The following is a 13657-nucleotide window of genomic DNA, read 5'->3' as shown; positions in this document are numbered from 1 at the left end:
AAATACCAAAGTGCAATTTCCATACTACTGGTCTACGTGATCAGACATGACCAGATTATTTTAGTTCCATGTTATTCAACTTGAAAACTAGGCAAAGGCAACAGGAGTTTATCACACACATCTACATTTACTTAATCCTTTGTAACTTACTCTTGATCTAGGTTTTCCAATACACATTCTAATTAACTGAACAGAAAACACACGGCAACATTAATGTAGCAAAACAGATGCTAGTGAAATTGTTTTAAACGCAAAATGTACGGGTATTTTGGGAGTCTGACTACAAATCATTTCTAAGACAAATATACTATTGGAATAAAAGAACATACACTCATGGGATAAGAAGATTAGGACTTCATACACTACATACTTGCTGAAAAAGGTGGTTCTAGTACAGACTTTTGGGGTTTGGACCAAGATGTATTTACCTAGCCCCAGGAACATAAACAGGCATGCATACTTCTAGTATGAGTCGCAGACTAGCCACTAGAACCCCTTTACCTGACACTAGTAACACTACATCTGGAATACTGCATCCAGTTTTGGGGCCCCAGTACAAGAAGGATATTCATAAACTTGATTAAATCAAGCAGACATCCACTGAGATAGTTGGGGGCTGGAGCACTTGCCCTGTGAGGAGACACTGAGAGAAGAAGGCTTGTTTAGCCTGAAGAAGAGTCAGCTCTGGGAGGAACTATCAGCAGTCTTACAGTACTTACAAAGATGTTTCTGAGAAGATAGAGCCAGGCTTTTCAGAGAGGTGCCTGGTAGAAGGACAAGAGACCACGGTCATATACGAAACCACTAGTTTTCAACTTTATAGAAGAAAAAAGGTATTTGGGGAATGATCAGCATCAGAACAGACTGTTCAGAGCAACAATGGAATCAGTTGCTGGAGATTTTCAGGATCAGCTGGACCTGCTTTGGGCAGGAGGCTGAACTACAGACTTGCCCAAAGCCCCTTCCAGCATGAGTGATCTGTGATTCTGTACAAATTCTAAATTCTACCAGATAAGAACTGTTATCAAAGTATTGTATAAATACATTTTACAACAGTTTAAGCCTTTCTCAGATAGCATATTTCATTTGCTTGCTTAAAAAAGCTAGAATGATAAATTGGAATGTTTTTATAAGCATAATAAAAGAAGAGGTAAGTATTAACCTTCTTAACTCATCCCCACCACAAAAATAAATGTGATGTTATGACAAAAGTCAAATAGGAACACCAAAAAAAATTAACCTGATTTCTTCTAGGAAACGTTTTCCCAGTTACAGCACAGGACAGAGAGGATCAGTCAATCCATTTCCCTCTCGATACGTGAAAAACTTTGGAGTAAAACACACAATGTAACCATTCCCACACATTTCAAGCCACACACACAAAAAAAATACCCTGTAGTGAACTTAAAATCTTTCCCACAGAAGCCAAGTGCTGTAAAATCCTACAATGTTTCACATGACAATAATGAGAGTGGTTTATAGCACCACCAATAATCTAGGTCATTGCAATAACAAGGAATCTCTTTAGTGGAGATGCCTATGTTAAAGAGTGGATGATAGCCTACACTATAAAGGAAAGGGGAAAATTATCTGTGCCAATCTAATATACTGAGAAATGTCTTTCTTACCACACATTTGGCAAGTGCTTTGGCTTTTTAGAGACAAGCAAACTACACTAACGAAAGACTAGAAGTATCAAGGCATTCTTCCCTACATTCACTCTCTAGTTTGGGCCAATTTTTGATCCTTTGAAGATGGAGAGGGAAAACTCCAGAGTCGAATTATACCTCAAGATGTTAAGAAAAAATAAACCAGGTTTGGCAGGAGCCTTGAGGCTTGGGATTCATACATTATCAATTTAGCACAATAAGGAGGATCAACAAGGAGTTGAGAATACCAACAAAAAAGAAGTCTACAGACTTTTCAAACTGTTTCACTCACAGGCAGTTCTCCCTTTGAACCCAGTATGACCGATGTACCTCAGTGTAGTCATCTCAGCTTCAAAAAAGTTGTTTTCAGACTGTAGTACAGCAATACTATTAAATAAATAAACAACTGCATGTATGTTTTTGACAGCAAAGAAATTTCTTAGCTGTCAAATGCACATGGAGTATGGTTTCAGCTGAAGAATAAATAGAAAACATAATTCTAAAACCTAGAGCTACACACTTTACTGAAGGGAAGGCAAATTTCTATCACTCCTCCCAAAACAGAAACCAAAACAGCATCCATCACCATGTTGCCAGGATATCAAACATATAAATCTCCCTGTTCTGTGCCTTAACAGTTTTCAGATACACTTAACTTCAGATACAGTTCATAAACGTGTAAATATGCTCACCACATCCCACCTTGAGTAATGCAGTTCAATCCCAAGAGAAACAGAATGACCACAGCTTGGCTGCCTCTTAGGTTAAGGCCCTGAAAGGGTGGGAATGAATAGAGACCTCATCCAGGAGCTTTGCCAAATCTTCCTTAAGACAGGGGTGTGTGTATCATAAATGTCAGTGAGAGTCCAGACCAGAAGAGAATTTGAACAGCCCTAGGAAGTGACAAATGGCAAAATTACCTTTGACTTTAATGAGTCCAGGATTTCCCTTCCATTTTTGAGTAAGACACAAGTCACAATCAGATACCACAATCTAATTGAGAGAAGACCATTTTGAGTAAACCTGCTATCAATAAGAAAAAAGTCAGGAGAACTTCTTTAGTCCTGGCTAAGACTTGACCAAACAAGCATGTACGGCCTTACTGATGCAAAAGCCTTTTCAAGGGAGGTTGCATTGGATTGATGCCTTGAATTGATGCATTAATTCATCTAATTATTTACAATCACCTTAAAAATAGAACTGTACAGCAGAGTGGATTACTTTTTGCTTTCTGTCCTGTCCATGATCTGCTACTCATAGATCAGCCTGGTTTTAGTCTTGACAGCACCGGCTTTTTAGGACCATCCTGTTTTCAGAAGGACCAACTGACCCAAGCTTTATTACTTGTCCTTTAATTGTTTTCAGAATCATCACCTGCATTAAATTCTGGATCCCAGACTACCCAGCAAAGTCATGCTTAAGTTAAAACTGTTGCATACTGACCTCTAACCATCTTCCTAAACTATTTAGCTTTTGGGTTTTTTTAAGTCACACCACAATAGTTCCTACTAGCATGAAAATTTTATCAAGCAAATTAAGTATTTGCTTCATTCTCTCACTTCTTTCTTCTTTTTTCTTCTTTTTTATTAATGAGATGAGAGCTTTTACAGTGAGAAGGACTTTCAAAAGCAGTAGTCTTCAAATCTGAAGTTGATAAACTGTTGTCACTTGGTATCTTTCTGCTGCAGGGGAAACCCACAGCCAGGAACTTGCTACCCAAAGTGCCACCTCCTAAATATGCTTCAACTGAAGTGCAGTTAGCTCCTTTGTTTCTAGTGCAACACTTCAAGATCACAAAGAGAAGTGTGTCTCCATCAGCATTGCTGGTAAATGGAAAATGAGGGGTAAGACCCCAGCATGGACTTGGGGTGGAAAGTGTAGCAGGCACCTTGTAGAGCACAGGAGAAATAAGTTGATATTACTGCACTTTCTTTCTGAGGCCTCCAAGACTGAGCTGGATGGAGATTTCTGACTTCTGCATTTTCATTCCTGGATAAAGATATTCTTGATGTTCTAAAAACAGGGATCAAAGATTTGAATTCTAGGGATTCTTGACTGGCCAGAAAAGGAAATGTATTCAGGCCAATGTTTCTCTTAAATCTTTCATTTTAGATTAGTTACTAAGGAAGGTGTAACTCATTTGTATGTCACGTAATTGGTTTCTACTACTGTGAAACCACCATACAACTGGAAACAAATGCCCTCATTGGGATTTTTGTATTATTTTATCTTTTATTTTCCTTAGAAAGTCTCCTTCATTACAGTATGTAGATCTTTAAAGTACCTAGATATTCATGTCAGATTGTAATAAATGTTATTAAAACAACAGTACCACTTAAAGGATATACTGTAAATCAAAGGAAAAAATCTACTGCTGCTATAGCAAGTCCCCAGTGATATAATTTTCCATACAGTAGTGGTGCCTTATAAATCAAGGCAGAGGTAGCCTCTTAAAATAAGCATGTGCTACCACTGATTTCTCGTATCAAGTCACACAATATTTTTGGTTTGACTTGTTGCCTAACTACTAGCACACCTGGGTAATACTGTTCCCAGGCAACAGAGTATAAGCACAACAAGAATAAAGCAATGGAAATTTCAATGTGGTATTTTAGTAGAAGCCTTCTGAGAAGGAGAGGCAAAATGGGAGTATAAGGTATTCAAACCACAGAACTCAAGGCATTAATAGAATTTAATCCTGAAGAGGGTAAATCCTCAGGAAAAGATCAAGAGAAAATAAAACTAATTATAAGAACATAACAGATAAAAACAGCTAATATGAGCATCTGTTTTCATGAACATATGTAAACATGTAAAAGAGAGACCATGTGTCATCTTAGAAACCTACCAAGATTACCATCGTAAAACAGTGTTTACTCAGGAGTGTGTGTGAACTCCGTTCTGTGGGCTTCCAGCGCCTGGACAATCACTGTGGTTCAGAGCTGCTGAACTGCGCCAGGGCTGCAGGCTGAGGAGCCCTCTGAGGCCTCAGAGAATTTTGGCCTCTAATAGATGTCCTGAAAACTGTGCATGTCCAAGAAAACCCAGAGATTTGAGCAGGCTGAACTTCTTACCCACTCCATCCTTTGTGATTTGGGGAAAACTTGAAGCATAGTTTCCAAATAAGCAGTGAAGGCGTGGAGGATGGTATTTCCATGCTAAGAACAGTCTGGCATGTGGAAAAAAGCCCTGGGTTTAAAAGATATGTATTTAGGCTTGGATTTAGGCAGATATCCTAAAGCAGTTGCAGGGGGGTGAGGGAGTAGGAAGAAAAAGATATAAAAAACCAGCCCTCTAATCACACATTTTCTTCCTTCTGTGTCTCCCTAGCTTTGTAAAAATTATTCTTAGGAATGTTGCAGTGTGATGAAAGCACATAAAGGCTGACCTTACTGAGAGAATTCAGTGTCAATGCTGAGCACAAACCACACATTCTGGTATAGAGTTGTTTCAATACCTCCAGATTCTATTTTAAGATCAAACATTGGCATAGGGGAACCTGTCTTACAGTCCTTAGTTCTACAGCTCCCATTAAGTGAACTTTTACACACATCTGTGATATGGTTTAGAGAGTATATCAAAGTTTTGTTCAGTTTGGTAAACCTGAACCACAAATGAATTTATTCCAATAGTGGCTGCACCATAGTCTTAGGTCCAAGGACCATAAAGAAATATTCTGCTGGTGGTGGTTCTCAGGAAGCAAATTGCAGAAATAGGTATATGTTAGAATCATTGAATCTTTAAAGGTGGAAAAGACTTCTAAGATCATCAAGTCCAACCATCAAACCAACATCGCCATGTCTGCTAAACCACGTCCCAAAGTGCCACATCTACATATTTTTTAACACCTCCAGGTGTTGACACCACCTCTCTGAGCAGCCTGTTCCAAGCCTGACCACTCTTTTGGAGAAGGCAGTTTTCCTAGTATCAAATCTAAACTGCTCTTGACATAATTCAAGAGAAGAGACCAACACCCACCTCACTACAACTTCCTTTCAGGTAGCTGTAGAGAACAGTAAAGTCTCCCCTCAGCCTCCTTTTCCTCAGGCCAAAGAGCCCCAGTTCCCTCAGTCGCTTCTCATAAAACGTGTTCCAGACCTTTCACCAGCTTGGTTGCCCTTCTCTGTTCTCACAGTGCAGCCTGTCAGGCTGCAGTAATTTTGAAGGGGATCAGGGTGTGGGGAAGTTCTAGAGTAGATCAGCTGGGAGACCCCACAGGAGCCATGTGTGACACTGTGGAAAAGTCTGTGCCACCTTGCAGAGGAGTATGGGTGCGAGACACAAGGGTGGAGAGAATGGGGGTGGACAGTCAGGGCTAATACTACTACAATGAAGTTGGGTGAGGTTGCTGATTCAATGATATGTAATAATGCTGAGTAGATTGATATAGGTGTAGCTTAAGAGACAATTAATTAATATAGCTTTAATATAAGCAGCATTTGTGTGTTTTGAGAATAGACAGTATTTGTGTGTTTTAAGACTAGATTTGTTTTGCATTTTAGTAGAATATGGCTGTAGCCATGTGAGCTGTTTCATGAGAGAGGCTACAAAATTTAACCATAACAGCAGAAGAGCCTTGAAAAGGGGAGTCATAAATCATGAGAGCAATAACCAAATAAAAGACAGAGTGTATCTTACTTTCAGCTAAAAAGAGTTGCTAACTAGTTTGTGAAGGAATATGTTTTTGAGCACAGGAATGTGGTTTAGAAACTATGGAGAAACTGTAAAGAGCATGCACTGAGAGAGAGGAAGACAACCAGCCTTCATCCCTGAAGACCATCAGAAGACCCCCTGAGTGCCACTGAGCATGCTCTATCTGGAAGGAGTTAATGTAAATTACTTCCTGGAAATAATTTGCATAACCCTACCTTTTCTCAGAAAATGTAATGAATATGTATAGCTAATCTGTATAAATAGGAAAGATTTTGCTTTAAACACATTCAGAGGAGCAATCCCCTGTGTGCCCAGCGCTGCAATAAAGAATACCTGCTTAATAGTCACCAAGGCTAGTGAGTTTTGATTCCAGCTTTTCAAGGCTTCACACTGAAGGAGCAAGATAGTCCGTTTGACTCCCATGAGAGTGTGGGGAGCCGGTGTAGTTCATGGGGAAAAGGAGCAAAATATGGGGCAACTAGTTAGGGCATTGTGTATGGTGGTCTAACTGCAACTGGATCAGCCCACAGAATGAAGTCTATCTGCAGATAGATGGGAGGGGAAGAAGAGGGGAATGCCAACTTTGATGTCTTCTCAGCCATTAAGAGAAACAGAGTAGGTTGCTGAGGAAAAATGGTTATCAATCACTGAGTACATGGCCAGAAGAATGTAAAAGGACAAACATTTGTTACGTCAACATGTCATGATACTGGAATAAAAGTGAACTCCTTATGGTTTTTAAATCAGTATTTTCATCTCTTTTTCATGCCCTATTCATATTATTTTAATGCACAGTGATTTAAATATGCAAATTTGCAAAATAAAATCTGTCTCCAGAAGTCCAGACACTGTGTTATTTTTCCTGAGAGATAATAATATTGAACAATAAGAGTTGCTACCATTAAAATACAGACATATTGCAAAGCCCATTTTATTTCCCAGTGGCAAAACAGAAAATGTTCTATGCTGGATTACCTTACTACCAATCTTAGTAAGGTGTTTCTTGTGTTTTGCAAGGGATTTCTGTGAAGTACTTACCGGAAGACTCAAAAATTCGTTGAAGTAGTCCACAAACATACCATCTGTGGCTAAACAGTCTTCCTACAGAGAGACAAAACCACAAAACAATGCTCGCACTGATCTGCATTAACATGCTCTGAACACACTGTTCTCTCAAACAACGATTATTTTCATGAGATATGACATGCAAACTTTTAAGTACATACAGAATCACAGAATGGTAGGGGTTGGAATGGACCTCGAGAGATCATCGGGTCCAACCCCTCTGCCAAAGCAGCTCCCTAGCTCATATTGCACAGACGTCCAGATGGGTCTTGAATATCTCCAGAGAAGGAGACTCCACAACCCAGCCTGTCCCAGTGCTCTGTCACCCTCACTGTGTAAAAGTTCCACATGTTGGTGCGGAACTTCCTATACTATAATACATGGTATCACTTGTAGGCAGGAAGTATCTTGACCCGAATTCCACAGTGTCTAACCCAGAGACAGCTTGTACTTAGACAAGGAAGAAATCTTGAGCTAATCTCCTTTAACACGAACTCAGGAAGGCCCCTGTGTGCTATATGACATGACCTGATGGTATTAGTCTGGCCTTATTTATTCCTTAGCACTTGTGCTGCTGTGACTGATACAGGACAGGCAAGTTAGCTCATGCTCACTTCAAGAAAATGCTAACAGCACTGAAAACAAAGCTCTCTGCATTACAGAAGTTACACTTCATCTGGATCACAGGCTCATGGTCTGACGCAGTTGCAGTACCATGGACCTCGAGGTGTTAGGCCACTGATTAATTAGGAGAATTTACCAAAGTATCTAACCCAAAACATTTGGAAGTCAATGGAAAATCCTCTCATTAATGTCACTAGGCAATCAGATGCAGAAATCTCAATTCAGCAAGTATTAACACAAGTAACAAAAAAATTCCTTACAAGCAAGCTGCAGTCTGCCTCATGTTTGGTTTGGGTACTGCACAATTAGATTTGGCACTGATAAGGACAAATCTGAAGAGAGCTAGGTATGATAATACCCCATGTAAATATTTTATTGCGTCAAAGGATTTATTCAAAATAATTTATTACAGGATGAAGTCTAAGCTCTTTAAGAATATGCAGGTAACATGTGGTTTTAATTCACCAAGGATATAATTCTCTGTAGTCCCATATAACAGCAAGAAAAGTAAACACAGTGGTTGATTAATCAGTAAAATGTTTATGACCTTATTAATGCAAGCGTTCCTACTTACTGATCTTACTGCATCTATACACAATATATTTTCCTCTGGGTTTTGGAGGGACTTTTTGTGGTCAATCTTATTTTCATTTGAAAGCATAGTTGCACTTTCATACTTGTACATTATGGTTGTGGAGTTGTATATTCAATACTAGAGCTTAGATTTGCTTAGATTTTTGTGTTAGGAAAAATTTTGTTTCATTTATTCCCATGACATCTTTCCTGCTGCACAGTCCAAATTATGACTAGAAAAAGCGGACTTACAATTGCAACTGGAGATCCAGGAGTGCTAAATTTTTTTCCAAAACTACAGCTTTGCCTTCATGCAATTTGTGCACAAGTAGGAATTTTCTATCACTCTTTTAACATGAAAAGGAATTTTAGAATCATTTTGGCAATGGTGTACAAACAAACCTAATGAATTTCCATCCGTCTGATAGGTTTCTCTATTACTGTCAGCATGAAAAAGTACAGAAACATGGAGGTATTAGACACCAGAGAAGCTGGACATGGATAAAAGTGGCACCATCTTGAAATGTCTGCATTTCACATTGCATCTACTCTTAAAAAATACATAATAAATGGCATCTTTACATGTCAAAAGTTAAAGTTAGTACAAAACTCTGATTATGCATAGAACTCTGACAGCTTCATGTCCTTATGTGACGTTCATCTGGAGTCAGACATGTCTAGTCACATTACATAGCCTGCAGAATCAAGGTGTAATGTGATGTAAATGTCCAGCTGAGAGATGTTTTCATCTATCTGTTTTTTCTCATGTACAAATTCATATATGTTAAATAACTGTTATAAATATATATCATTTACCTCTAACTCATTTCGGTGTTGATTCAGTTTATGATAATATAATCATATTTATCTGGAGGGTTCCAAAGGAATAGAAATACATTTATACTTTAAAAGACACAGTTACAAGAACATCCAACATGGAAAAGAGACAAACATTACCTAAGGTGCAAGATTTAAAGTGTAATTTCATGTAAGGTAGAAGGTAAACATATGTACCTTTCAAATAAGACAGCAAACATCAGGAAAACCTACAATTAGCTATGAGCAAAGGGTAGAAATCTTAAAGTAGGGAGATTTTTTAAACCGGTTATGTTGAACATTTCAGTCCATTGTTTCCTTCCGTCATCCCATTTCATTCTCCTCTCCATTTCCATCCTTATCCTTCCAAGTTTCCTATTTCTTTTTTTTATTATTATTAATTACTTGCAAACTAAGTAATTTTTTGTCTGTGAAAATGGTAGAAAATTACTGAGTACTCTGTAGTTGGAGGAGAGAAATAAGAAACCATACAAGAGTTTCCAAAAAGATGTTTTGCCTTTTTTCCCTACAACTGTAGGACAAATGATGATCAAGCCTTATAAAGCATACTTACAAACACTTCTTCTGTTATACGTGGAGGCTCTGAAAGGCAAAAATGAAATACCATATGTTATCCAAGCAATACAATTAAGCTTGTTCAACTACAATTAGTGAACAGAAACAAAATGTAGTGAGGCATGACAACCTTCCTGGATATTCTGAAATAAAATAACTTAGCCTGAGGAAACAAAATAAATTCTAAGAACATGCAGTAATGTTGACCCATGCATAAAAAGGTTGAATATCATAAGAATGATTTAAATGTAATGAAAGCATTATTTAACTAGACTATTTCTCATACATATCAGTTAACTTCTTTTCAGCTTTTCTCTGCAAAATCGATTACTAGAATCTTGCTGGTTTTAATGAAAATACAGATTTGTGTGAAGCCGGGAGTCTTGAACAGCAAATATTATGAATCACATGATAAAAATTAGGAAAAAAATTTAATTGTGGGTGTTCCCAGATAATCAAATCTCACTCATTTTAAGAGAATATTCCCTCTTTTATCATGCCATTTGAAGGGAGAAAAGTTCTTTCTTCAGGCAGATGATTTTTTGCCAGTCAAGTTCAAAATCTCCCTCTTTGGTATCACCATCTCTGTACCCGGGACAACCACCCTGGGGTCATACCCCCCATCTGACACAGAGTCAGGCCATGACCCTGTGAGGAAATCATTACATACCAGTGGTAAGCCTCTTCGACTGCATCTTGGATCTACATGCGTAATGGCCAGCACCCACATCTGCAAGCTTATGACCTCATTTGCAAAGGTGAAATCCTTGATTGCCGTACAGAAGCTGAAGCTGCAGAGTCCCTGGGCCTGGCTGAGGCCTGCTGGTCTGCACCAGGGCTGGCTGGCTGTGTTGGGCGGCTCACAGCAAGTGGGGTTGCTATGGCACTGCAAACAATGCACGGGATGAGCTGAGCCCTAAGCAAATACTTGTATTGCTGAGGCAAAGCTCCCCGAAGAGGACTCAGATATCAGGCACACTGATGATGTGGTCCCAAAAAAGATGCTTGTGAACTAGGAATTTGAGGATATATGCAGCAAGGAATATAATTAAACTCTCCTTTCTCAACCAGCTTAGGCAGTTCTTAGTGCATAATTATATTCCATCCTCTCCTACACTAGCAGAAGCCTTCAGCCATTTGGGATCTTTACCTTAAATAAGATCTCTCACAATATAAGTAATGACAGATAGATTTACACCAGGTATCAAATAAAGCATGCTGTAAGGCTTGATCCCAAGGAACAAAGTAATTCCTATTTATGGTAGAGAACTTCCACTGTAGCCAAGCAAGAAAAAGGTGAGGAGCTTTGTATTGCTAAGGCAAGATGAAACCTAGGCTGTTTCCTAACAGGTACAAATGGCTCCATTGTGATGTGCTAGAAATGCAACCTGCAGCCCTGGCAATAGCCTTCGCTGTTTCCTCCCGCTGCCGGAGCCCGGACCTAGAAAAAAATCCAAAGGCAGATGCATTTTCCAGTAGTTCAGGAAAAGTTTATAAATAGTCTAGGTGGCAGGAGAAAAGACATTGGGAGACATAAAATAGAGTTCTTTCCTAGAGTGTTAGTTTCAGCCTTGGCTTGAGGGGGTACTCCAGGATTTAAGCAATCACGTTTCTGGTATAGACACTAACAGCTCTGTACATAGAAAGAATTCAGCCTCCTATCTGAGGATTTCAGTGGACCTTAGGTGTTCCACAACTGGGCTCTGAAAACATCCTACCTAGCAAGTATCTGATCCTAGAACTGCATTAATTCTTCAGGCACCTTCAGGTTTTTTGGCATATAAATTCCCTCAAAGGTTCTACTGCTGCTTATTTCCAGAACAGCACTGCTTTCAGTAGCATAGCTTAAATCCCACCAGGAAAAGTGCTTAAAAGTACCAACCAAGCAAATCAGATCTCCACTACAATCAGCTGTACAGGATGCCACATATGTAAATTCCATGCTGGGCTCCTCTAAGAAGACTAATCCACTATCTGTGCTCAGAATGTGCCCAAAATGCACCAAGAGCTTCCCATTCCCAGTAAACTCTATCCTTTGTGCTACCTTTCACAGAACTACATAGTATCTCCAATCAAACTCCAACAGTGGAAGAAAGTTTTATTTTAATTCATACACAACTTTGGTGAAATCCAGATCAAGTAAAACCCAAACAAATGCACATGCTCAGGGACTACAGCTTAAAGTCCAGGAATTGATGACTGTCAAAAAATGAGCAACTAACAAATCAAACATCATAGAGGCAGGGAAAGGGCTTCATCTCCTAGAAATACATGATATTTTGCACCTTCAACTCCAGACGCACATTCCCACACCTCGAGGTGCCTGCCCACATCACTGTTCTAATCACTAAATGCCAGAATAATGCCTCTTCTAATTGTCTGGGTGTAATATCTATTAGCTGTGTAATTAGATTTTTGGGGTGGAATGTTTTGTGGTTTTGGGTTGGGTTTTTTCACTTAAGGGAAAAACAGTATTTCCAAAGACCTAAGAGATAAGCTGAACACCACCACACTCAAGATACAAATTTCAGTCAGAAGTCTGATATATATATATATATATGAATAGCATATTCAACAGAAGGAAAGAATAAAATATAAAGATTCAAACTTCAGTGAGCTATGAACAATTTAAACAGCATGATCAGTGTTCCCTTAAGTTCTCTGTATAAAATTCTATTCAGTAAGACATGACAAACAGTAGGCTAACATGGAATACCATATGTTTAAACACATGATTTCTTAGTGTCATGAATCAGGACATGTTCTATTGTGATTATGAAATATTTCAAACATTTCAAATATTCTGTAAAATTGGAATACCTAATGCGTACGGAAGGGAAATGTGCATAACAAGATAGCCCATAAAATGTAAATTGAAACCTTTTGAGCAGGTAAAAGAGTTGCACTGCATTGAATATGAGACTGCACTGTCTCATAACCAAACTATTATTAATACAGTTTCAAATGTTTAAGCTAAGTCTTATTCCACTCCTTTTCCCCAGCCCATCTTCCTTTCTGGTATAGGTTTAGCCATAGTCTTTGGTGTATAACATTCTACTAAACTTCCCTAGTTGCTTGTAATTTTTGAAGCAAAAACAACAGGAACATGATGAATGCTTTTTTTTTTTTTAAATTTGAAGTGGAAGCCACAAGTCAGCTTAGATAAAATGGAAGTTTGGAAATGAGTCAATAAAAAAACAAAAGTCCTTTTTCCTCTCCTGTCATCTGGTATTTTGAGTATCAAACTCTTAGGTCTGTTCTCGTTGTAGTGTACTTCAGTGACTGCATTTCAGATTAAGCTCATGAAGAAATACACAATATACTCTGTCTTAGAGAATCTAGTAATAGCCATTGCCACTTGCTCTTCATCTTAGTCAACAACACACATTTAGATCAAATACTTGGTGTCAGTCCTGATTTTTATATTGCCAGTTAAAATTTCACCAGCTGGTGAAGCCAAGGTATAAAGATTAAGCTCATTTTCACAGAATCACAGAACGTTAGAGGTTGGAAGGGACCTCGAAAGATCATCTAGTCTAACCTGCCAGAGCAGAGTTTTCCTTATTTTCCATGCTCTTGTCTCATTTTCACTTTGATGCTTATTTATCTTAGCAGAACTGCAGACCTACAGAATGTTTCATAAATATAGTTGAAGCCACGATCTGTCCCAAAAAACACCTGATCTTGTAGAAAAGATGAAT

The 13657-nt window shown here is 38.6% G+C and overlaps 1 protein-coding gene across 1 annotated transcript in view; it reads right to left on the bottom strand.

Moving 5' to 3' along the window:
- The window catches only part of RGS22 (regulator of G protein signaling 22), a 62221-nt gene extending 51549 nt beyond the window's left edge, over positions 1-10672 (bottom strand). The window contains exons 1-3 of the mRNA XM_084279870.1: positions 10627-10672; positions 9955-9983; positions 7341-7403 (exon numbers count right to left, since the gene is read on the bottom strand). Of these exons, the coding sequence (XP_084135996.1) occupies positions 7341-7403; positions 9955-9983; positions 10627-10651 (117 nt within the window). The 5' untranslated portion in view covers positions 10652-10672. The remainder of the gene's footprint in view (positions 1-7340; positions 7404-9954; positions 9984-10626) is intronic.
- Between the last annotated feature and the right edge of the window lie 2985 nt (positions 10673-13657).

This window comes from Gallinula chloropus (assembly GCF_964237585.1).
Source record: "Gallinula chloropus genome assembly, chromosome: 2".
NCBI classification, from domain to species: Eukaryota; Metazoa; Chordata; class Aves; order Gruiformes; family Rallidae; genus Gallinula; species Gallinula chloropus.
This window is presented reverse-complemented; position numbering and strand designations above follow the sequence as displayed.